Source organism: Mesoplodon mirus (genome assembly GCF_964341445.2).
Source record: "Mesoplodon mirus genome assembly, chromosome: 16".
NCBI lineage: Eukaryota > Metazoa > Chordata > Mammalia > Artiodactyla > Ziphiidae > Mesoplodon > Mesoplodon mirus.
The window spans coordinates 61,248,804-61,275,150 of NC_138992.1; the positions used below are offsets into that span (position 1 = coordinate 61,248,804).

The 26,347-nt window shown below is 37.9% G+C and overlaps 1 protein-coding gene across 8 annotated transcripts in view; it reads left to right on the plus strand.

The window, feature by feature from the left end:
• STAU2 (staufen double-stranded RNA binding protein 2) overlaps positions 1 to 26,347 on the plus strand; it is a 301,499-nt gene that overhangs the window by 181,802 nt on the left and 93,350 nt on the right. For 6 of the 8 annotated variants that reach the window (XM_082601330.1, XM_082601329.1, XM_082601327.1 and 3 more), the window contains one exon: positions 13,230 to 13,343. The exons of the other annotated variants lie outside the window; for them this stretch is intronic. In XM_082601330.1, the coding sequence (XP_082457456.1) occupies positions 13,230 to 13,343 (114 nt within the window). The remainder of the gene's footprint in view (positions 1 to 13,229; positions 13,344 to 26,347) is intronic. 8 annotated transcript variants of the gene reach the window in all.

Sequence of the window (26,347 nt, forward strand, 5' to 3'; positions counted from 1 at the left end):
GCAGTCTTTCTGTGCCTACCTAATTATTTGGACACATTTAGCTCCAGCTCACCCTTTGCATTTCCTAGCTTCTAGCATCCCCGCCACAACCCCCAATTTTCAGCTGATCTGCCAGCCCATCTCCTCTGATACTTCAGGCCAGTAAAGCTTTAGCTTTCTGTCATTTGAGCTGTGTGCACGTGAGGGACTACACTCAATCAAAAAAGTGTCAGACTTTTAGACCTTAACGGACTTCTCGCTGGTTTCTGCCTATTTCTACGCCAGGTCTTCTAGTGTCTTTCCTGTACATGTAAAGCTTTGTAGTTAGCAGGGCTTTGGGTAGAGTTTATATTCAGATTTCGTGTTTCACCACGTCTACCGCTACCTCATGTCTAGAATCTCTTCCCTCAATGACCAGCTCATCCGCCACCCCTAAGCTATTTCCACTGCTATCTCCAGCTGGTAAGACTGCAGTTTTCTACCAGTAGAACTACGGGAAACGAGGAATGCCCTCCGGCAAGAAAAAGCCATAAACTCACAATTCTTACTCCATATAGTTTTGGTCTTTTAAGGGAAAATTCTGCCCTGATGTCTTCCTACTTTTGATCACATTCCACTGTCTTCAAATATTTTATTTTGTCGACATCGTGTATTGTTATCTGCAAGAGGCTTTGTCTCGTGAATTTATACTTCCATTACCAGAAACTGGAACACAACCAGTTGTTCTTAAATACCACTGAATATACCCATTAATTACTTAATTACTTAATTACTAACTGGCCATCTTGACATTATTTGTCCTAAGCAAATAATTCAAAATATGGGAAAGCTACAAGGATACTTGTCATTGGATTCAAGGCCCACTCTAAATCCAGGATGATCTCAACTTAATTATATCTGCAAATATCCTATTTCAAATAAGGTCACATTTAAAGGTACTAGAAATTAGGACTTGAACATATCTTTTGGGGGCCACTATTGAACTCACTGCATATTTATTGCTTTCTTAAATTGGTATATTTATTGCTTTCAGCAAATTTGGGAAATTTTTGGCCATATTTTCTTCAAATAAATTTTTTGCTACCTTTTCTCTCTCCCTCCCTCCATTTACATGCATTTTTTATACTGTCCCAGAGAATCCTGAGGCTTTATTCATTAAAATTTTTTCTGAACTTCAGATTGTATTATTTCTATGTATCTATAAGTTCTATATCTCTTTCATCCAGTGATTTTTTTTTCTTACTTTGGGTATTGTATTTTCATTTCTAGACTTTCCATATGGTTCTTTTTAGTTTCTGTTTCTCTGCTGATATTACCTATTCATTCATTTACTTTAGACATATTTTCCTTTACATCCTTGAAAATAGTTATAATAGGTTCTTTAAACACCTTTTATGTTCATTTCAACATCAGATATATTGGATTCAGTCTTAATTAATTGCCTTTTCACTTGATTGTGTGTCAGGTGTTCCTATTTATTCTAGATCAAGTAATTTTGGATTGCATCTTGACTGTTGTTAATGGTACATTATAGAGACTGGGTTCTGTTACATTCCTCTGCATACTTTGAATTTTGTTTTCTGAGGTCCTTAACCTTGATGGACTCAGACTCCAAACTTCGTCTCATACTGAACTTTCTCTTCTTTTGGCTTCTAGGATAGTAGCATCTCTTGGTTTTCCATAACTTCTCTGTCAAAGAAGAACCTAACAGAATTGGCTTTTAGGTGGTTACTGCTCCCTGTTAGAAGAGTTTCAGTGGAAACTTTCTATAATAAAGTGAATATGGGGTGTGGGGGGCATTGAGTTGGTAATAGCAGTACTTTCCTAGAGTTAAAATAGAAATAGCTAAAAAATAATCTGTCATAGGTGGTGTTTGCTACCAATTTGGATTTGCAGTTTAAGCAGCAACTTATTTCCTCTTACCTTTTGCACATCAGTAGCATTTATTGATATTTCTCGGTTCAAGTTTCTTGGTCCCCATTGGTAGGCTTCCCAGGCATAGGCCTATATTACACACTTTTTCTCCTTAAAACTCTAACTTAAACAGGAACCTTTAACTTCTCTTTTTCATGATGCTTTGGATATTATAATTTTCTAGGCTTTTATGCTTGGAAAAATTTTTTCTGCAACCTTTTTACTTCCCATGTCAGAGATAGAAAGTACCACATTGCTCAGTGACTTAATTTTTCTAATTAAGAGATAATTTAGTCTCCACTGATTCCCTTCTCTTGTGTTTGAAGATTCTTTTAGTATAAAATTCTGATAGGCGTAGAAAAATTTGTTTATTATCTCCTCTAATAGCCTCTTCGCTTCTTTCAAGTCTCCTTTATTCTGAAGCACTAAAGGTTTTCTCTCCTACTATAAATGACCTCTAAAAAATAATTTTAGACTTAGAGAAAAGCAGAAAAATACTACAGAGTTTGATGTTAACAATTATATAGCCATAACATAAATTTGTCAGTACTAGGGAATTAATGATGACATAATACTATTAACTAATCTACAGCTCTTATTCAGATTTTGTCAGTTTTCCTACTAATGCCATTTTTCTGGTCTAGGATCCCACACTGCATTTAGTTGTGATGCTTCTTAAGTCTCTTCCAATCAATAACAGTTGTTTAGTCTTTCATGATTTTGACAATTTTTAATAATATTGGTTGCTTATTTTGTAGACTGTTCTTGAATTTGGGTTTTTCTGATATTTTCTCATTATTTGATTGAGGTCATGCATTTTGGTAAGAATATCACAGAAGTGATGTGCCCTTCTCAGTGCCTTATATGCTCAGTTTATAATTGTCTTAAATATTTCCTCTACATACATAAGAACCACATCAGACAGTGTTATAATTTTAGCTTCAAATATCAAACATAACCTAGAAAATTCAAGAAAAGAAAGTCTATTGTGTTTACCAACGTTTTAACCCCTTTCTGTGTTCTTTCTTTCTTCCCAATGGAGTTCCAAGATCCCTGCTTTTATCATTTCCCTTCTGTTTCAAAAACTTACTTTAGCCATTCTTTTAGGGTAGGTATGCTGGTAACATACTCTCAGTTTCCATTCATTTGAAAATGTTTTAGATTCCCTTTCATTGTTTAAGGATATATTTGCTGGATGTAAAATGATGGGTTGACAGTTTTTTTAGTGCTTAAAAAATGTTGTTCCAATTCCTCTGGCCTCCATGGTTTCTGTTGAGAAACTACTGTCAAATTGTTTTACCTCTATAGGTCACTGCTTCCAGAATAACAGTTTAACTTTTAAAAGTTTGATTAAGATGTGTCTTGGCATGGGTTTCTCTGTGTTTATCACATTTGGAGTTTGTTCAGCTTCTTGAAGCTGTAGGTGTATTATATCTTTTTACCCAAATTTGGTAAATTTTCAGCCATTATTTCTTCAAATTCTTTTTTAGCTGCAATCACTATCTCTTCTCCTTCTGGGACTCTGATGACACAAATATTAGATCTTTTGCTGTGGTCCCACATGGTTTTGAGGCTCTGTTCATTTTTCCTGAGTCTGTTTTCTCTGTTGTCCAGATTGGGGAGTTTCTATTTTTCTATCTTCAAGTTCACTGATTCTTTCCTCTGTTCTCTCCATTCTGTTGTTAAACCCATCCATTGAGTTAATTTTGGTTTTTAGGTTCTAAAACTTCTATTTTGTTCTTCTTATATCTCTATTTCTTTGGTGAGATTATACATTTTTTTCATTTGTTTCAGGTATGTGTGTCATTGCTTTTTGAAGCATTTTTATGGTAGCTGCTTTAAAACATTTGTCAGATAAGTTTAACAACTATGCTGTCTTGGTGTTGGCATCTCATGATTGTCTTTTCTTATTCAAGTTGAGGTTATTCTGGTTCTTGATGTAATGAATGATTTTCTGTTGAATCCTGGACATTATGGGTATAATAAGTCTCTGTATCTTATTTAAGTCTTCTGTTTCAGTAAGCCTCCTCTGGCAGTATGCCAAGTTGGGTATTGGAGTGCTGTCTTTGTGCTACCAGGTATGGGTAGAAGTTCATTTTCCCCACTTAGTCTCTGTTGACAACCTGGTGGGAGGAAAGGGACTTGTTACAGATGGATGGTGCGGAAGTCCTGACCCTCCACCATGCCCCCCCGATACCACTCCAGTGAGAAGGGGTAGGGTGCCCAACATCACCAGATAAAGTTGAAAAGCCTGGGAATCCAGCAGGCATGAAAGTCTTGACTCCTCATTCAGCCTTCTGTGTCATGTCATCACCTTAGTAGGGGAATTGGGTTACCTCATGCCAGTCTGGCAAGAGTGGAAGTCTAGGCTCCCCAGTTGATGTTTGCTGATGGGGGTGAGGATTTGGGGGTGTGCCACTTTTTAATGGTGTTTGACTGGAGGAGGGCAGTTATTGTCTAAACATTTTCTCTCTTGCTTACGTTATTCCTTTTCTGGCCCTTTGGTTAGAGAGAGCAGGCTTTCTTGCGGCTTCTTTTCCTATACCCACTGACATTTCCAGGGTGCTAACTATTCTAGCACCCAGTCCAGGATAAATAAGACAAAAAGAAAAACCAGGAATTCACCACTGTGTTGTTCCTTGGGTCATGAAACCCCTACCTGGTCTTCCTCTTTCTCTGTACCTTTCTGAGTCCTCTTATGTTTGTTTTATGTATATATCAAGGGATTTTACTTATGCTTAGCAGAAAGAATAGGGAAAAGTAAATCTATTCCATCTTGTTTGGAAACAGAAGTCATAAATGGGCTTTTCATCATGAATTTCATTATATTTTAAATACAAATATAGTATGTTTCTAAAATCTATAATTCCTGAGTAGGAAGAAAATATTCCAATATTTTTGTTAAAAAAAATTAAATGCTATTATGAATTAAACCAGTATGTAATGAAAAGATTTGTAAGGTCTTTGATACCCACTTTTTGAAGTGATAGTAAGTACAGCAGAATTTTAATACATGAAAAGTAGTAGAATTGTTTGGCCGTCTTGGGAGAAGATTTTTCATGTTTGACTTTGGTGGTATACTGAGTGCCTGTATAACTGTAATTTTCCTTTGACCTTGGAAAAAGTTTTCCTTGTTAAAAAGTTATTTCTCTTAAAAGCTTTTGCACAGCAAAGGAAAATATAAACAAGATGAAAAGGCAACCCTCAGAATGGGAGAAAATATTTGCAAATGAAGCAACTGCAAAGGATTAATCTCCAAAATTTACCAGCAGCTCATGCAGCTCAATATCAAAAAAACAAACAACCCAATCCAAAAATGGGCAGAAGACCTAAACAGACGTTTCTCCAAAGAAGATATACAGATTGCCAACAAACACATGAAAAAATGCTGAATATCACTAATCATTAGAGAAATGCAAATCAAAACTACAATGAGGTATCACCTCACACCAGTCAGAATGGCCATCATCAAAAAATCTACAAAGAATAAATGCTGGAGAGGGTGTGGAGAAAAGGGAACCCTCCTGCACTGTTGGTGGGAATGTAAATTGATACAGCCACTATGGAGAACAGTATGGAGGTTCCTTAATAAACTACAAATAGAACTACCATACGACCCAGCAATCCCACTACTGGGCATATACCCTGAGAAAACCATAATTCAAAAAGAGTCATGTACCACAATGTTCACTGCAGCTCTATTTACAATAGCCAGGACATGGAAGCAACCCAAGTGTCCATCAACAGATGAATAGATAAAGAAGATGTGGCACATATATACAATGGAATATTACTCAGCCATAAAAAGAAACAAAATTGAGTTACTTGTAGCGAGGTGGATGGACCTAAAGACTGTCATACAGAGTGAAGTAAGTCAGAAAGAGAAAAACAAATACTGTATGCTAACACATGTATATGGAATCTAAAAAAAAAAAAGTTCTGAAAAACCTAGGGGCAGGATGGGAATAAAGACGCAGACCTACTGGAGAATGGACTTGAGGACACGGGGTGGGGGAAGGGTAAGCTGGGATGAAGTGAGAGAGTGGCATGGACATGTATACACTACCAAATATAAAATAGATAGCTAGTGGGAAGCAGCTGCATAGCACAGAGAGATCAGCTCAGTGCTTTGTGACCACCTAGAGGGTTGGGTAGGGAGGTTGGGAGGGAGACACAAGAAGGAGGAGATATGGGGATATATGTATATGTATAACTGATTCACTTTGTTATAAAGCAGAAACACACCATTGTAAAGCAATTATACTCCAATAAAGATGTTAAAAAAACACATTCCAACAGGAAAAAAAAAGGTTATTTATTTGCAAAGCCTGTAGATTTTAATGATTTTTTTTAAAATTTTTATTTATTTATTTTAGTTTTGGGTGTGTCGGGTCTTAGTTGTGGCACGTGGGATATTCAGTGCGGCGTGAGGGATCTTTCGTTGCAGTGCACGGGCTTCTCTCTAGTTGTGGCATGCCGGCTCCAGAGCGCATGGACTCTGTAGTTGTGACTCGCTTGTGTGCTCAGTAGTTGCAGGGTATTGGCTTAGTTGCCCCGTGGCATGTAGGATCTTAGTTCCCCAATCAGGGATCGAACCCATGTCCCCTGCATTAGAAGGTGGATTCTTAACCACTGGACCACCAAGGAAGTCCCAAGCCTGTAGATTTTAATGCAGCTTGTAAGTAGATGTGTGTGAGTATATCAAAGCATGAGTACATACTATATAAAAGAGGGAGGCTCTTTTTCTGGTAGATGTGTAATCGACTTAAAAATCACCTAGTGTTTTCTTTTGGTGGAAGTGTAAAACTAAAATAACTATATTTGTGTGTGTGTGTATATATATAATTTACATCTTAATTAGCTGCCTCATTAGACCTTCACTGGCATAGTCAATGGAAACAGAAAAGCAGTGAACAAAAATTTAGGATCTGTGTCATGTATAAACTCATCACTTAAAGTAAGAATGCAGGGGCTTCCCTGGTGACACAGTGGTTGGGAGTCTGCCTGCCGATGCAGGGGACACGGGTTCGTGCCCCGGTCCGGGAGGATCCCACATGCCGCAGAGCGGCTGGGCCCGTGAGCCATGGCCGCTGAGCCTGCGCGTCCGGAGCCTGTGCTCCGCAACGGGAGAGGCCACAGCAGTGAGAGGCCCGCGTACCGAAAAAAAAAAAGAATGTTATCTTCTTTAACAATTATCTTCCTTATCAATCCTGACAGCACATCTGTTGTTGCATTTGTTAGACAGTTTTTATCTGTGACTTATACTAGAAATAAGTCAGTACATCACTGGTAGATTTTGTACACCAAATATAGGCATGTAATTTTCAAAGCTTTTCCTGAGCATAGAATTTCCAAAAGAGAGAAAAGATAATTACAAGTTGAGTCTCAGTCTGTATAATGTGATTTCATTCATTCACTTGTCCCTTTCGAGGCATTAATGTGACAAGCATATTGCATGCAGAGTAAAACAGATTACTCATACAGTTAAAACACTCAATACATGACTGAGCATGTTAAATATATGTTTACATTTTAGTTACAAAGGACTTGCCTTTAGTGATGAAAAGGATTGGGGAAAGAAGCTTTAGGGAAAGTCAGTGACAGACATTATCCTAATGTAATATAATTCTTCATAATTATACATCATGTCATATCTTTTATTGTATTATGGGATGTGTTATTCTAATAATAAGACTAATATTTATTTTAATGCTAACCATAAGCCAGGCATTGTTCTAAGTGCTTTTCATGGAGAAACTCCTTTTATTTTTTATTTATTTATTTTTATTTATTACTTAAAAATGAATTCGATAATTATAAATAGATAATAACATAGATTTGTACTGTTGCCCATAGTTAACCCAAATAAGTAAGATGGTTTACATGTTCTCAAGTCATCTAAAAAAGTAGTTAAGAAATGTTTAATACCAGTTTACCCTACTTAACTAGTGTAATATTTGTCAAGCAGTATTTTTTGTGCTTTGCCAAGAATATGCTGATTTTCATGTTAATAAAGATTTAGGTCTTTTGTGTAGCTACTGTGCAGGCTCTGCAAGAATCAAACACGTTTTGAGTATCGTAAGATCTAATACTGAACTGTTGCCCGTTAGCTCCTTGCTGTCTTTACCCCTCCTTGCAGGGCTTCTATGCAGTAGCTACATTGTGATCCCTGCCTGCTGCTGTGGAGTAAACCCATGAACCTGAGGTGTGCTAATCAAGCATGTTTTCTTTCTGCTGTGGCCTCTCCCGTTGCGGAGCACAGGCTCCGGACGCACAGGCTCAGCGGCCGTGGCTCACGGGCCCAGCCGCCCCGCGGCATGTGGGATCCTCCCGGACCGGGGCACGAACCCCTGTCCCCTGCATCAGCAGGCGGACTCTCAACCACTGCGCCACCAGGGAAGCCCAAGCATGTTTTCCTGATATAGTGATTATGTTCTTACATGTGAATGTACAGGCCTTTATCTTTCCTTAATGATCTAATGAGCAGCTTTCTTTGAACGTGGATCTTTTTCACACCCTCTTCATTTTTGTCCCACAGGGGGTGACCATTAAAAACATCTAACAGACAAGCAGTTAACCGGTTCCCTGATGAGATTAGTAAAATATTTTGTAGTCCTACAACATCAGGGAATTTCTCAGCCCTGCAGGAAACAATTTGGTTCAACTTTTTTTGGAGGTAGGGGGGAGGAAATTTAAATTTTCATTTGAATGGCCCCCTCATGTTTTCAGATGGGCATGAAAAACATTCACATACGTAGCTTTTCATGTAAATTATTTTAAAACTTATAGCATTTTTCTTTATTTCTTTTCTTTTTTTTTAAGGAATGGGATTATTCAAATCAAGATTTGCCATTTAAACAAAACATCACAAATTGAGTGAGCTTTGAATTCTTTAGTTTGTAAGTTATCTGAAGAGTTGAAGTGATTTGTATCTCTCCCTTCAAGAAGAAGAAATCTCTAGACAGGCAAAATCATTATCAGAATGTGCAATTATAGCATCTCATCTGGGTTTATATGATTACAAATCAAACTAGGGAACTTATTTTAAAATAAAAATTATAGATTTTCAAATTTCAAAGGAAGCCACATTATTTAATTTACATATATTGAAATTTGTGACCCATCTTTCAGTGGAATAATTTTTGTAAGTCCATGAGAAAGAAACGAAATGTCAATTTGCTGTGGTTGATGGTGTTTTAAATCCAGAGCAAGTGCTGCAACAGTATAAAAAATCAAGATTAGTTGCTTACATTTTAGAGTATGAAAGATAGCAAAATGATATGATTCGTAAACAATAAATCTTAAAATCAACATAGGAGATGACTTTTGTAATCTTCTAAAATTATCTTTATTCATTTTTCTTTCATCAAAATCAAGGCCCATGACATTGTATATTGGAAATTTTAGAGCCATATTTGTAGAAACACTGCTTTGTTGTAGCAGAAGTATTTCACCCATCAATCCTGAAGATTTGTGCTTTATAGAATGTAATGGAGTTTTATTACCCTAATTGTGTTATTCTAGAGTTCTAAGATTCCTGACTTCTGCTGATGCTTTGAATCATAGGAAGCATTTTTCGATTTAGAAGGATGAATTTTAAAATGTCATTCACACATTTCTTTTTTTGAAATTCACAGTTTTATGAACTCTAATGTTTTTATGTCCAAGAAGAAAATAAATAACTGAGGAGCCAAATCAAACTTGTTTTTATGAGGGATTGATTGTGTAAAGTATGATACTTTCTTAAGGCTTTTTACCTATATATTATTAATTTTTGTTTAGTTTGAAATTGTATCCTCAAACAGTAGTTTCCTATATTTTTTATATATTTTTATCTGTTTGGGGGGTACAGTCTCAGTGCAGTGGGGGGATAAACATGGAATGACTATTTCTCTAGTCACCACTTTCCCCCATGCTCTGTCAAATCTCCCATTCATGTTTCTTTATATCTTTGGCAAATCCCATAGTTTTCTAGTTACCTTTAGCTTTAAAAAATCTAGTCCAGTTCACGGTAAAACTCCAAGCTCATGTCCCCCCCCCCATTGCCAGCCAATTGTTTTGGTTCAAGACACGTAGGGGAAGGAGGGTATACGGTGATTTCTTTTTGTTATCCTCTCACGCCAGCACCTTTGAATATTTGTGGTTAGTGGGGTAGGAGCTTGATCTGCTTCTGAGACAGCTTCCTCCACACTCTACCTCTGTTTCATGACCTAGTTACTCCTCTGATGTTGGAAGCCTGAGAGGGGGACTAGGGGAGGGGAGGGTGCCACCCTTAGCCTGGTTTCATCCATTGCTGGCTTCCACATAGATGATGTTCATCTTCTTTTTTCTTTATTGAAGTATAGTTGCCGTGCAATATTATGTAAGTTACAGGTGTACAATGTAGTGATTCACAATTTCTAAAGTTTATACTCCATCTGTAGTTACTGTTCATGATTTTCTTGAAGCAGTGTTTAGTTTCTCCCAATTCCCTCTGTCCCTGAAGGGCAACCATGTTTCCTTCGGCTTTACCAGTGGTGCATGCCCCTGGCCCCGCTGTTGGTAGGTGTCACTTTGCTTGGCCTGAGTAGCCCCTTGGCTTCTGCTGAGACACATTTTCATTCCCTCCAAGGGCCGTGGGGATCCACGTGAGCATCTTCCTTCATCCTTTTTTGTTTTCAGGGATACTATGTGCCTAGGGCTCCTTCAGCAAGCTCTCAGATATCTCCAAACTCAGTCTCTGTATTTTCATCTGCTTCCAAATGGCTAGGGACATACATCAGACTCAGTCAAGATTTCTTTTCAGTGGGGACCTGTAGGTTCAATTCTCAGCAAACCTACTGCCAGGGGACGAAATTTGTCTCCCATTCATATAGGTACTCCTCATCTCTGTCAGCTCTTTTCTTAGAGCTGCCCCACTCACAGGAAATACTGTATTCCTCATAAGGCTGACAGCCAAATGATCCCCTCCCACTCACCTGCCTTTTCCTAGTGCCTCTTTGTATTCTTTATGGTTGGACCAGTTCTGCTGACTATTAACAAGCAGGTGGGAAGAGAGAATAAGACCTGGCCCTAATTGTCAGCAGCTCTCTAGAGCTTTTGTTGTTGGCTTTGGGTCCTGGTGTCCGTTTTGGGGCAATAGGAAAAATCTCAGTGGGATCAGGTTCTTCTGTGAGTAAGAAAAAGCCCAGCGACTTAAACAAAATAGATGTATATTCTTCTCTCACATAAAGGTCCATAAGCTTGCAGTCTAGGGCCAGGGTCGTGGTTCTGTTCCATGAACTCTTCAGGGACCCACGTTCCCTCTAACTCACCACTCGACCATCTCTAAGTTTCGGCCCTTGTCCTCATGATCAAAGATGGCCATGTCCACATTTCCAAGCAGCAAAACAGACGAAGAAGAGCCAAAGGCACACACCTGAAATCTCTTAAAAGTTTCCAGAAAACTACCGCAGCATTTTCATCTACATTCTGCTCAGTCATAGCTACTAATCATAGCTACAAGGGAGCCTGGGAAATAGCTTTATCCTGTGCCCAGCTAATAATTACTGTGGAAAAATATTGGAGGACAGTTAGCAATCTCTGTCACATTTACTGGGTGCTGTGACATTTTCTTTGGAGCTGTGTGGAAACTTGCACCTTTGTATTTATCTTGTATGTATGAGTTCTGCATGTTCACTAATATTTAATGCCTGCAGGATATATAATGTTTTATAGGGTATTGCAGGCTCACAGTGAATTAGGAGAAAAGTCAACTCTTTCCGTCACAGTATCCAAGCCACTGATGGAAATGAAGTTTGAAATTTATTTTTTGACTGGGATTGTCTCGTGCTATTCTTGTCCTTCCTAATTTTCATTTCTCTAGAAGAAAAAGTAAAGCTACAGTAAGTTGGCTGATACATGAGTGTGTTCACTGTCAATTTGGATATTTAGGAGAGTGTCATGTCTTTCATATAGACTTTCAATTGATGTCAAAGGGTGATTATATTTTATTTTAAAAAGCATGTTTTATGATAGCACTATATCAGACATAATATTTTAACTGTACCATAAATGGTTGTGAACTGTATCTATTATAGTGTCACCATTGATTGGCTTTTGCATAAACCTGTTACGTGTTAAGTTTCATTTTCCCCCATCATATTTCACTGCTGCATAGTGAACAACAGGTCCACATTCTTGAACTCATACACACTGTGACCTTTTAATTTGCCCAGGAGGTACAGTGAATTCAAACTGTTGTCAAATCTTTTTCCCCAAAGTTGATTTGGAAAAAATATTTTTATAACAAAATCTTTAAAGTACTTTGGAAACAGAGCTTTGTATGTTGGCTTGATTTGAACTCTAAGCTACTTTTTATAGTTTCCAGGAAGTTTCCCCACCTTCATGGACACTGATGGCCAATCTTAACAACCTTACTGGTCTAAAAATGTTGAATTATTAAACCATTAGACTAGGATTTATATCGTCGTTTTCTGTCAGATCCATATTATATGTATATATGTACATCTACAGGCGTGTTTTTATTAATTTATTACAAAAGCAATGCTATTTTTACTTTATTCGCTTAGAATTAAACACTGGTTGAAAGAACTTTTTTGAAAGTAGATAAATGGAAGGATGGAAATTTTCCCAATGGGCAGGTGGACTCACACTTCCCCCACCACCCGCCCCCCCATACCCTACCTCTGATAGAGTGTCTTACACGTGGTTTTAATAATGGTTGGTTGTGTGTAACTAAAAGAAAAATGATATTATAGTAACTTTATTTTGATCTGCACATTTCAAATCATTTCAGGTTTATTCAATTTGATTATACTGTCAAAATTTCAAGCAGAGCATGAGGTAGTGAGGTGTGTGTGTGTGTGTGTGTGTGTGTGTGTATTCAACAGTGATTTTATAGGGATTATAGTGTAGAATAGAAAAATGTCACTACCCATGAGGTGGCAATCACACACACACAGAGTCAAAGATGAGGAAAATTCAGGTTGACAAAATTTCATTAGACTCAAATGAACTTGACTTATGCTTACCCTGGAGTCCTTTATACATTCTGAAACGTTGGACAAAAAAGATGGGTGTAGCATTTAGTTGTGAGTTTTTCTACTGGCCATACTAATGTAGAACACCCCGCAAAGCATTTCCTAAACTCTCTTACAACTTCGCAAGTACTTAAAACGGAATTAATAGATTTTCCATAGATCTTCAAGTCCCAATAAGGTTTTAAATATTTGAATTGCGTTCTACATAAATTATTTGAATTTCTTCTTGAAAGCTAGAACCTTTGAAAAGGACCTGTTGCATCTGGCTCCCTCTTACAAGTGGTGTTCAGCAGATTTGCATGTGTTCTGTTATAGGTTCACTACTGTGATAGACAGAGTGGCAAAGAGTGTGTGACCTGTCTGACATTAGCCCCTGTGCAGATGACTTTCCATGCTATTGGAAGCTCCATTGAAGCCAGCCATGACCAGGTATAATATGCCACTGCCATTTTGCCGCACTATGGCCCAGCTAAGAAGTCAGAGGCCGTCAGCTTCCAGAATGGAAGCTATGTGCACACATACAGCTTTGCTTTCCCTAATACGTGAGCCATTAGTGCCATTTGCTAGACTTTTGAGAAATCAAGATTTCGTGTGTGTGTGTTGGGAAACTGACACCTTAGGGGGTTTAAATTAGTTTAGACTTCTAGTTTGTGGTTCATTATGAAGTTCAATAGAAAATTCTCGTATAAGGAAGAAGTAATTGCCCTATGTTATTTTTATTTTTAATAATTATATATGGAAAGAAGGGTCCGCAAGACAATGTAGATAACACTGGACTCTCACTGTGATACATTCATTGAGTGCTGTTGAAGAGAGGTTAGTGTTACAGAATATATATGTAAGATAACCTTGCCATCAATTTACTCCTGTAACTTGGGATATGATTAAAATGAAGTTCCAGTGTTGTTTTTACGTTTAAAGTTCTGTTTCTGAAATAATGCTAAAAATCTGAAAAGTATATTTTCTGAATAAACAAATTCCTTTGATTGTTTAGATAGCAGCTTGAGAATACATCCTGTTTATAATACATATTTTCAATTAAAATAATCATCAGATTAGACTAAACCTAATGACCTAGGTCATAGAATTTCTAGTTTGGAGTCAAAATTAATAGACATACACAGTTTACTGTATGACTAACCAGCTGTGCTTTTTAAATTAACCATTTACATACAGAACAATCATAACCCACTTTCATATCCTTTTCCCAGTAAAGTTGAGAATTCCTAATAGTCTGCTTGATTCTTTTTTTCTTTCTATCTGAATAGTGCCTTGCATGGAGAGAAAAAAAAGAGCATAATAGTGTAACTTCTCAAATACATAGTTTATTGTCCAGCCCAAACAGGAAAACAGTCTTAAGGGCATACCTCTCTAGTTCATGATGTCCCTGACATGATGGGTTTCCAGTCATCTTTTGATTGGTGGCAAGGTATTGTGGTGTCCTGGAAAGAACAACTAATTGGTCCAAACGTCTTGAGTTTTAGGAAGTAACCACAGCATATGTAAGCTACTGCAGACAGCTCCCTGGGTGGATTCTATCATCTCTTCAGGACCCTGTTTCCTAGGATGCCCCGTGAGGGAGTTGAGTTAGTTGACCGACAAGATTCATTCCAGTGCCACCATTTTATGATTCTATAACGGATCTTCCTGCTCTTGGTTGAATGAGCCCAACCAGTAATAAACAGTTAATAGCATGTCGATCTGGGAAGCAGCTTAGACGTCTCTCCAGTGCTTCTCAGGGTTTTGCACTGATGTGTGCTCCAGGTGCAGAAGAGAGTACAGCAGGGCTCTGAGGGACAGGGGCTAAACTAGCTAACAGAAAGTATTACGTTTCCCTGTATAAAACTATAAATGCCAGGTGCTGAGGACATGGTAAGAATGTTAGACGTGGCTCCTGCTCCTATGGAGCTTACCCTCCAGCACCTTTGAATAATTGGCAAGAAGTCTAGCTGCTGCTGTATCTAACTCTGTATCCACGGATGGCAGAAACACATGGCAAGAGCAGCATGAGACAGCCATCCTGCAAAGGTCTCTCCTTAGGCAAAGCAATGAAATCATCCTCAGAAACCCACACACCTGAGAAGAACAACTCACTGTTAGCGGAGGTAGTTTATGGTTATGAAAGAACACTGGGCTGGGAATGGAGACTGGGATCGAACCTGGAGTTGCCAGGAACTGGCCGTGGGACCTTGTCTCTTCACCTCTTGGACCTTGGCTTCTTCATGAGTAAAATAATGAGACTGTTCAGGCTTGTGCCCAGACCATATGCCCAGGCACTCAAAGTCCAGGGCTACAGTTAGCCCATATGGCACTTTAACAAATTAGAAAAAAGGTACCTCCTCCTCCAAACACTTTACTGCTGTCCAACAGAAAATTGTCATAATAGGTAAATCCAGTCACTACGGTGTGAATACCCTCCCCATCAAGGTGTGCAGTGCACAACCTGCACAGCTCTACAAAACGGTCTTATTCTGCATCTACCTGGAGTGTCAGTTACTCAGTGGTAAGTAAATGAAGACATTTTTATATGAAGTAAACACAACTGCATTATAGATGACAAATCTGCATGAAAGTTTAAGATGAAAGAAAGAGACTTCCAGGAAATGTGTCGATAATGGTCAAATGGGCGGAGGGATAGAGGGCTGGATGAATGGAGCCGTGACTAGAACGACCATCCTGTATATCCAACACTCTACTTTGGTGGCCTCAGAGGTGCAAAGTGGGGGCGGTGGTGTGATCCATGCACCTCCCTTGTGCTTGGATCACTGGGCTCCCTGAGGAGAGCAGACACAGACAGAGTAAAGCCCTACTCCACACCCTCTGGCCTTTCTACATTGGGTTGGAAATGTAGAAAAACTAAGGGTCTGTCTAAGCAAGAGTTACTCCTTCACCATACCAAAAGCATAAACGTGACCTCATAAGTTGGAAAAGATGGGCCACTGAATGCTTTCTCACCTGTTAATTTGTAAATACTAGAAAACAGGAAGCACTTTAAAGCAAGAAAAATTACTGTTATTTAAAAGATTATTTGAACCCCTGCAGTTGAACAAGAGAATAAGTATTCTGAAAAAAAAAAGGATATGTAAAATTTAGAGGCATCCTTCCTGTGAAACTCAGGTTGTTCTTATCTGTATAGAAAATGGAGGTGAGAAATGGAAGAACTCTCTGGCCTTGAACCTTTACAGCTTATCTTTTTTTTTTTTTTTTTGGTGTTGGAGTTCCCAGTGTTTATTTTAGGTTGGCATTGTTGGCATCACCAAGTATGTTAGTACAGTCTTCCCTCGCTGTGATATTTTTTAATTTTTTAAAATTAATTTTTATTGGAGTATAGTTGATTTACAGTGTTGTGTTAGTTTCAGATGTACAGCAAAGTGAATCAGTTACACATATGCGTATATCCAGTCTTTTTCAGATTCTGTTCTCATATGGGTCATTACAGAGTATTGAATAGAGTTTACAACTTCTTAATTAAAAATACGTTTAACGCTAGGAACCCAGTGAGGTGGAGACTGAACGTATTACCAGTGCATTCCCTCACTGTATTAAGAGTAACAGGACAGGGACCATTAAGTGAAATTTCTCTATCAAGGTCAATATAGATATGCAAAACGGTTGGGGAAGAGATTCAGTATCTATATGCTGGTGATGTCGAAATGTATGGAGCTCTTAAATCTCCCTTCCCCCCTCCCAAACCTGCTTTTCCCTGCTTTTATCTTTAATCTCCTTTTTCTTTTATCCATCCTGGTAAACGACCATCTACCTTGTTGCTGGGGCCAAGCCCCTTGAAGCATCTTCGCCTCCTCTCTCCCCTTCACGTGCCACATCTGGTCCTAGCGTCTCTTCCTCTAAATTACATCTCTGATCTGACCACTTTTCACCACCTCCAGGGTTACCATTCTAGTTTAAGTCACTAGCACTTTTAATCCAGACCACTGCAGTAGTCTCTAAACTGGCTTCCTTATTTCTATTTTCATTCCACTATGGGCTGTCTGCCACCCAGTAGCCAAAATTATTTTTAAGATAATCATTCAGTCACGTTACTCAGCGACTTAGAAACTTCCAGTGGCTTCTCATCACACCTATTATAAATCCAAACCTTTTGTTACGGCATACAGGTTCCTGTGTGGTTTGGCCCCCTCTACGTCTCCAATTTCAATTCCTGCCTTTCTCCTTTTCACTTCCTCCCAGTCTCACTAGCCTTGTTGCCAGTTACATTGTAATGGATGAAAGAAACCAGACTCAAAAGACTACGGTAGGTTTGATGTGTGTGACATTCTGAAAAAGGCAAAACTATAGACAGATCGGTGGTTGCCAGGGGATGGGGAGGGACTGGCCCTAAATTGTCAGGACAGAATTTTGGGGGATGATGGAAATGTACTATATCTTGATTGTGGTGGTAGAAACACAGCTGTATACATTCATCAAACTCACAGAACTGTACACTGAAAGGGGTAAATTTTACTGTTTGCAGATTATATACCTCAATAAGCCTAACTTTTAAAAAAGCCAAACTCATTCTTTTATCAGTTACTCATGTGGTATTGATCCCAAGGAAATGTGGAAGGATGACGTCCCCTTTCCTGTATTCGCTATGTGTTGGGTCCACCTTGGAAACACACTATATTTAACTAATTGCCTGGTTTAGAGCTCCTTCGAATACCAAGTGGCTAGTTAAGGCTTGCTTCAGACCTCCTAGAATAATTATTCGTCTCCAAAAACTGGTCTCAGCCTGCCACCGTCTGACTTTAGGGAAAGGGTCTGTCGGCCAGTGTTTCCTGTTTGGGAACTCTGAATTCTCATCCAAGCAGTGGACAGTCATTCAGGGTGGTGTCTGCCTGGAGGTCCCCACGTGTTTGGGTGAGATGTTCTACAGGTGTTTGCCTTATTCATCACAATAAATGTGATATTATAAATTCACATTATTTTAGAATGTTTAATTGTCCAGAATATAAATATAGTTTAAATTTATAGATGTTGATTTTTTTAGAAACATTTAACTGAACAACTATGTGGGAATCCTGCACTAGATTCTAGAGCATCCAAAGATAGCTGATTGACAGTCCTTGTAATAAGCTAGATAAATAACTTCTTATAGCCTGCTCAGCCAATCGTCTTGTGAAATTTAAAATTTATAGATCGTATGGCTTCAGTGAAGAGCCATCATCCTTATTCATAAATTGAATTTTAAAAAACACACTTATTTGTTCAGATTGAGCTAGTGAGGGTTTTGCTGAGTATTTTTCAGTATATCCTATTTGGAAATTAAATTTATATTGTATAGTGTATATTAGTAAAGCAAAATTGTTTGTAATACTGCAGAAAGGATTTTAGGATATCCTCTCTTGGTATAACTCAGCAGATACTATCTGTACTCTCTCCTGACCTGATACCCTTTCTATCAGTACATCTTTCTTCATCATTCTTTTTTTTTTTTCTTCATCATTCTTAAATGTTACTGAGTACCTCTCCCTCTCTCTTTTAATTACATCAGTCACCTTCTGTTACAGCCTCAAAGTCATAAACTTCCTTCCTTGTCTTTATATTTTCTTCTTATTCATCTTCATTCAGACTGAATTATGAATCTCACCATTTCACAAATACTAGGTAAGCAGGCATAGGTTAGTCACAATACCATAGCTTAATTCCTGGCTTATAGTGTTGTCACTCCCTGCCTTATTTTGTTCAGGTTAGCTCTGGAACTCACCTACTTCGTATAAACAAAAGAATGAACTAATAAATCAACCACCTAATCAAGTACTAACTAGCCAGTGAAGTATAACATGTCTATTAGTATTTGCTGTAATCTGACCCTAGTCATCACAAAGTGAGGTTATTGTATAGAGTAACTGACAATGCATACTTGACACATTACTTAGAATTTGAACAATCAACGATTTTACAAGAGAAAAGAAACAAGAACCAAATTTCTTTTTTTTTTTATTATTGAGGTATAGTTGACTTACAATATTATACAGGTTTCAGGTACACAACATAGTGATTCACAATTTTTAAAGGTTATACTCCATTTATAGTTTTTATAAAACATTGACATTACTCCCTGTGGTGTACGATATATCCTTGTAGCTTATTTATTTTACACATAGTAGTTTTTACCTCTTTATCCCCTACCTCCATCTTGCCTCTCCTCCCTTCCCCCTCCCCATTGGTAACTACTAGTTTGAACAAGAACCAGATTTATGTATAATGTGTTTACCATGTACCACTATATATTGTGCTAGGCTCGACGTACATTATTTTGCTTGATTCTCATGGTAACTCTGTGAGGTAGAAGCTGTACCATTTGATTATTTGCTTCATCTGCTACATTGCCTTTAAGGGTTTATGTCCAGATTAGTAACATCAATCAACCTGTGTGCTTTGACTAGAACTCAAGGCAGACCTCTCAATCAAAGAGCAACCATTAAGTGTAACAGTTTACAAATCTTATGGGTATTCTCTTCTACTTTTGATTAATTAAATTCTGCTCAGTGTTCTTTTTCTGATTAATTACAAGTCTCTTTGCCTGAGTAATTGTGTCATAATGTCTTACAGTTGTATAGTAATTTAAAACTAAAAGAGAAAAAGCCTTCTCTCATATCTAAGTATACACTGTCATAGCAAAAGTATATTGATTGATTGTAGACTATGTACAGAACTTTCGTAGTGCTAGAGGTCTTAAGTGATAATACATCTACTACCTTGCCCTTTAGTCTAATGGAGTGTATCAGCTAGGATGCTTTTGGCTACAAGTAACAGAAAAACTGACTCATTTTGGCTTAAATAATAAGGAATCTTGTTATCTCACATAACAGGAAGTTCAGAGGAAGGGTGAACTCCAAGGTTGGTTGATAAAGCAGCTCAGTGATGTCAGCAGGGAATTGGGTTATTTCATTTCTTAACTCTGCCATCCTCTGCTTTATCCTGTGTGTCATGGAAAGATGGCCACAGTAGTTCTCTGTGTCACTGGCCACATAGCCACATCCAAAAGAAAACATGAGATCTGATCTTCTTCTTTCTCCTTTTAGGGGCAAAGGCATCTGTATCTGGAACTCCCCCAGCTATCTTTCCTTCGTAGCTCAGGCCTGCATTGGGTCGGTGACATGCCCATGTCTAAACTAGTCACTGGCAAGAGAAAAGGGATCACTACTACTTTAAATGCTTGGGGTGAAAGGGTTATTGAGGAATCAACCACAAAGACTACTACAGGATGGATAAAATACCACATAAGTAATTTAAAATTTCCTAGTAGACCCATTTAAAAACTAAAAAGGAACTGTTTAATCTTAATAGTATATTTTATTTAGCCCAGTATATCTAAAGTATCGTTTCAAACTGTAATCAACTTTTTAAATTACTGAGATATTTTGTGCTTTTTTATACATCTCATTTTGGACTAGCCACAGTTCAGGTGCTCAGTAGCCACATGTGTGTTGGACAGGATGAAATCCAAGGGCATTATGACTCAGTCCCTGCCTGTGTCTCCAGTCTTATCCTTGACTATTCACCCTGCGCCTAACTTGTACGCATGCTTTATACCCTGGCCGTATTGAGTTACCACGTCTCCTGCTCTCTTGCATCTGTCTTTATTGGCACTGTTCCCTCTGTCTGGGCCGTTCTCTCCTTGCTGATAAGAGAAACTTTGTTTTATCCATCAGGTCCAGCCAACATGTCACTTCAGTCAATCAGCCTTCCCCAAACCTACTTTTTACATCATCCCACCGTTACATTTATCAAACTGTTTTCCCATTATTTGTTTCCATATTGGTCTACCCCACTGGGCAGTGACTTCAGTGAGGTCCAGAGCGGTGTCTTCTTTGCCTTAGTATTCTCCATGTCTATGCTCTGGCACTTAGGAGTAACTCCATACATATTTATAGGATGGAAATGAAATGAATTTCTAAGAAAAATTAGAATGACTTGGATTTGGTAGGGTTCATTTGATAGAATTGGTGAGAGAGATGAAATGTTTGGCCCAGGATGCTTTCTCTGGTGGTGGCTTTATAGGCACGTTTTTTGTGAAAGCATCCCGAGGCCCTCCATATGTGACCTCAGAGTATTTACATACTCTGAATACATGTAACTGTCATCAGGAATCCATCATGTATCTCCGTGAATTTCTCTACTGATCTGTTTGTAACTGAATTTTTCTAACCTGTCACGCATACGAGTACATCCTTCTCAGTGTCTAAATTACTTTTCTCAAGTTCCAGGGCTGCCTCCTGTTTCTAGCATTTCACGGTGTAATATACAAGTCAGTATTCATTGCATAGTGTCATTTGGGACTGCATCCCTCAGAACATAAAGAGGCACAAACTTCATAGGTTTGAGCAACAATTTCCCAAGACAAATAAAGCAGCTTTTTATTAATATAAGGGACACTTAGGAGAGACACTGCATAATAACAGCCCTCACTGCATTATCCTAGAGGTACCTGCGATAGGGTTGTGGCATTCTTTGTATTACACAGATTCAGTATAAGTTTTGAACTTCACTGTTCCACTATCAAGCCACAGTGCTGAGGGCCATAGAGTTCTGAAAGAGAGGTTATAATCACTGCCATTGGCAGCTTCTAGGAAGTTCTGGAGCTGCCAAAATTCAACACATAACTTGATTTTTGTTTACTTTTTATGAAATAGGATGCTGAGAAAGATACTAAAAAGGTACATCAAGATGTTTGTTTGGGGAAAGTGCTTTCATATTTGTTGATTTTTGTATTTCAAAATATTTCTCCTATCTGAAACTTATCCCATGATTATAGGACTAAACTTTCTTCCCCTGGCTTTTCATTTATTATATAGAATTCCCATTTTACACAAATATATCTTATAGTTAAGAAATTCAATCATGTCTTTTTTCTTTACATTTTGTATTTCACTAACTAGTCCAGTAGTTCAAATAACCTTTTTTTTTAAACATCTTTATTAGAGTATAATTGCTTTAAAATGTTGTGTTAGTTTCTGCTGTATAACAGAGTGAATGAGCTATATGTGTACATATATCCCCATATCTCCTCCCTCTTGTGTCTCGCTCCCACCTCCCTATCCCACCCCTCTAGGTGGTCACAAAGCACTGAGTTGATCTCCCTGTGTTATGCGGCTGCTTCCCACTAGCTATCTATTTTACATTTGGTAGTGTATATATGTCCATGCCACTCTCTCACTTCGTCCCAGCTTACCCTTCCCCCTCCCCGTGTCCTCAAGTCCATTCTCTATGTCTGTGTCTTTATTCCTGTCCTGTCCCTAGGTTCATCAGAACTGTTTTTTGTTTTAGATTCCATATATATGTGTTAGCATACGATATTTTTCTCTTTCTGATTTACTTCACTCTGTATGACAGACTCTGGGTCCATCCACCTCACTACAAATAACTCAGTTTCGTTTCTTTTTATGGCTGAGTAATATTCCATTGTATAGATGTGTCACATCTTCTTTATCCATTCATGTGTCGATGGACACTTAGGTTGCTTCCATGTCCTGGCTATTCTAAATAGAGCTGCAATGAACATTGTGGTACATGACTCTTTTTGAATTATGGTTTTCTCGGGGTATATGCCCAGTAGTGGGATTGCTGGGTCGTATGGTAGTTCTATTTTTAGTTTTTTAAGGAACCTCCATACTGTTCTCCATAGTGGCTCGATCAATTTACATTCCCACCAACAGTGCAAGAGGGTTCCCTTTTCTCCACGCCCTCTCCAGCATTTATTGTTTGTAGATTTTTTTCATGATGGCCATTCTGACCGGTGTGAGGTGATACCTCATTGTAGTTTTGATTTGCATTTCTCTAATGATTAATGATGTTCAGCATTTTTTCATGTGTTTGTTGGCCATCTGTATGTCTTCTTTGGAGAAATGTCTATTTAGGTCTTCTGCCCATTTTTGGATTGGGTTGTTTGTTTTTTTGATGTTGAGCTGCATGAGCTGCTTGTATATTTTGGAGATTAATCCTTTGTCAGTTGCTTCGTTTGCAAATATTTGGTCCCATTCTGAGGGTTGTCTCTTCGTCTTGTTTATGGTTTCCTTTGCTGTCCAAAAGCTTTTAAGTTTCATTAGGTCCCATTTGTTTATTCTTATTTTTATTTCCATTTCCATTTCTCTGGGAGGTGGATCCAAAAGGATCTTGCTGTGATTTATGTCATAGAGTGTTATGCCTGTGTTTTCCTCTAAGGGTTTTATAGTATCTGCCCTTACATTTAGGTCTTTAATCGATTTTGAGTTTATTTTTGTGTATGGTGTTAGGGAGTGTTCTAATTTCATTCTCTTACATGTAGCTGTCCAGTTTTACCAGCACTGCTTATTGAAGAGGCTGTCTTTTCTCCATTGTATACTCTTGCCTCCTTTATCAAAGATGAGGTGACCATATGTGTGTGGGTTTATCTCTGGGCTTTCTATCCTGTTCCATTGATCTATATTTCTGTTTTTGTGCCAGTACCATACTGTCTTGATTACTGTAGCTTTGTAGTATAGTCTGAAGTCAGGGAGCCTGATTTTTCCAGCTCCATTTTTCTTTCTCAAGATTGCTTTGGCTATTTGGGATCTTTTGTGTTTCCATACAAATTGTGCAGTTTTTTGTTCTAGTTTTGTGAAAAATGCTATTGGTAGTTTGATAGGGATTGCATTGAATCTGTAGATTGCTTTGGGTAGTATAGTCATTTTCACAGTGTTGATTCTTCCAATCCAAGAACATGGTGTATCTCTCCATCTGTTTGTATCGTCTTTAATTTCTTTCATCTGTGTCTTATAGTTTTCTGCATACAGGTCTTTTGTCTCCTTAGGTAGGTTTATTCCTAGGTATTTTATTCTTTTTGTTGCAGTGGTAAATGGGAGTGTTTCCTTAATTTCTCTTTCAGATCTTTCATCATTAATGTATAGGAATGCAAGAGATTTCTGCACATTAATTTTGTATCCTGCTACTCTACCAGATTCGTTGATTAGCTCTAGTAGTTTTCTGGTAGCACCTTTAGGATTCTCTATGTATAGTATCAAGTCATCTGCAGACAGTGACAGTTTTACTTCTTCTTTTCTGACTTGGATTCCTTTTCTTTCTTTTTCTTCTCTGATTGCTGTGGCTAAAACTTCCAAAACTATGTTGAGTAATAGTGGTGAGAGTGGGCAACCTTGTCTTGTTCCTGATCTTAGAGGAAAGGGTTTCAGTTTTTCACCATTGAGAATGATGTTGGCTGTGTGTTTGTCATATATGGCCTTTATTATGTTGCGATAGGTTCCCTCTATGCCTACTTTCTGGAGAGTTTTTATCATAATGGTTGTTGAATTTTGTCAAAACCTTTTTCTGTAACATTTGTTTTTGTTTTTTAGCTGTTTGTTTTTTAATTGAGATAGAATTGAAATATAACATTGTATTAGTTTTAGGCGTACAACATAATGATTTGATATATGTATATATTGCAAAATGGTTACCACAAATTTAGTAAACATCCATCACCACACATAGTAACAAATTCAGTCATATCTTCAAAAAATATTTCAGAAGGTAAGGTCACCAGGAACAGCTTCTCACCACTGGATAGTTATTACTCAATGGACTGGAACAGGAATCTGCAAACCACAGCCCATGGGCCAAATCCAGCTTACCACCTGAGCTAAGGATGGCTTTTAGATTTTGAAATGGTTGGAAAGAAATCAAAAGAAGAATAATATTTCATGAGATGTGAAAATTATATGGAATTCAAATTTTAGTATCCGTAAAGAAAATTTTATTGGAACACACTCATGCCCATGTGTTCAGGTATGGTCTGTGGCCACTTTCACTACAACAGCAGAAATGAGTAATTACGACAGAAACCATATTGCCTGCAACACCTAAAATATTTACTATCTGCCCCTTTACAGAAAAAGTTTGCTGATCTAATCCCCGAACTAGAAGGAAGAAACATTAGGCATGCGCTTTTTGAATTTTGTATCAAATGTTATTCGAAACATGGTCATTCAGAGTTCATTCTCTTTCAGAAAGGAGCTAATCTTCTGGAAATATTGCCTGTATTATAGCACAGTTAGATTTGGTTGTGAATTTTGGATTTATTTACTCGACAATAGAAACCAATTTTATTCTCTAAGGGAAAAATTAATTATCTTTCTTCATCAGTATTTATCAGAGCATTGAAAGAAAGTTTGCTGGTAGCAAAGGTTACTTTTGTCTCCTTTTTGAAATCCCACTTAGAAAAGCTTCATAGCTGCATTTTTATTTTAAGTAATAGGGAATATTCTATTGTTTCCATAGTGATCTTTTTTTCATTTCAGATATATAAGCAGTTTCCAGAACCAACAGTGAGTTATAGGGGAAGGTAGTGGGAAGATTGAATATTATGTATTTTACAACTGACTCATAATTTCATTTATGCTTAGTACAGCATGACCACATTTCTAAAAGGTTATATGTATCCAGCGATATTGTGCACACAAGTGACTTACTAGCTTAACCTATAAAATAATTTTGGACTATAGTCAAGACCCACGAATTTACCTTATTGCTTTCCTTCTCTTGCTTTTTTTTCCTGAAGTGATGAATAACAGCTAATCAACAGAAAGTTGAAATTTTAGGTTTTAAAAAACATGACTTTTCCCCAACTGCACTAGAAAAGATTTTCAGCATGGTTATTTGCTCTGTACCTCACCTTACCTGTAGCTCAGTGTTTCACAACAGGTTATCTCTTTGAAGATAATTTCATGTTCATGATCTCATAGGAGACAAATAGAGTCCAAAAGTGCTTCCTAGATTTTCTCCCTATAAGTTTTGTTCAGTTTTAGACCTGTATACATACTCCATGTTAGTAGTTCCTTAATTTTTTTATTATTTATTTTATTTTTTTTATTTTTGGCTGTGTTGGGTCTTTGTTGCTGCACGTCGGCTTTCTCTAGTTGTGGCAAGTGGGGGCTACTCTTTGTTGTGGTGCGCGCAATGCGGTTCTCATTGCAGTGGCTTCTCTTGTTGCAGAGCATGGGCTTTAGGTGCGTGGACTTCAGTAGTTGTGGTTCACGGGCTCAGTAGTTGTGGCTCACGGGCTTAGTTGCTCCACAGCATGTGGGATCTTCCCGGACCAGGGATCGAACCCATGTCCCCTGCATTGGCAGGCAGATTCTTAACCACTGTGCCATCAGGGAAGTCCCAGTAGTTCCTTAATTTTAATTTGGTATTCTAATTTCAAATTATTTAAGTAAGAATTTAATATTCCTACTATTCTGTAGGTCTAGATATTTGATGTTGATTTGAAGATCGTTGGGGAAATATCCTAAAAACCTTTCTGTTAACAGTTCATGGTAATGAAGCATAACCAGATACACTATTGAGCCAATAAATACCATATGTATATAATTGGCTAAATGGATGTGAAAGTTATAGTGGAAAACTGTTGCCTATATAGACTTTTTAAAAGTGACGATCAATAGAATATAGTTCCCTAGGCCACAGATTTGAGGGCA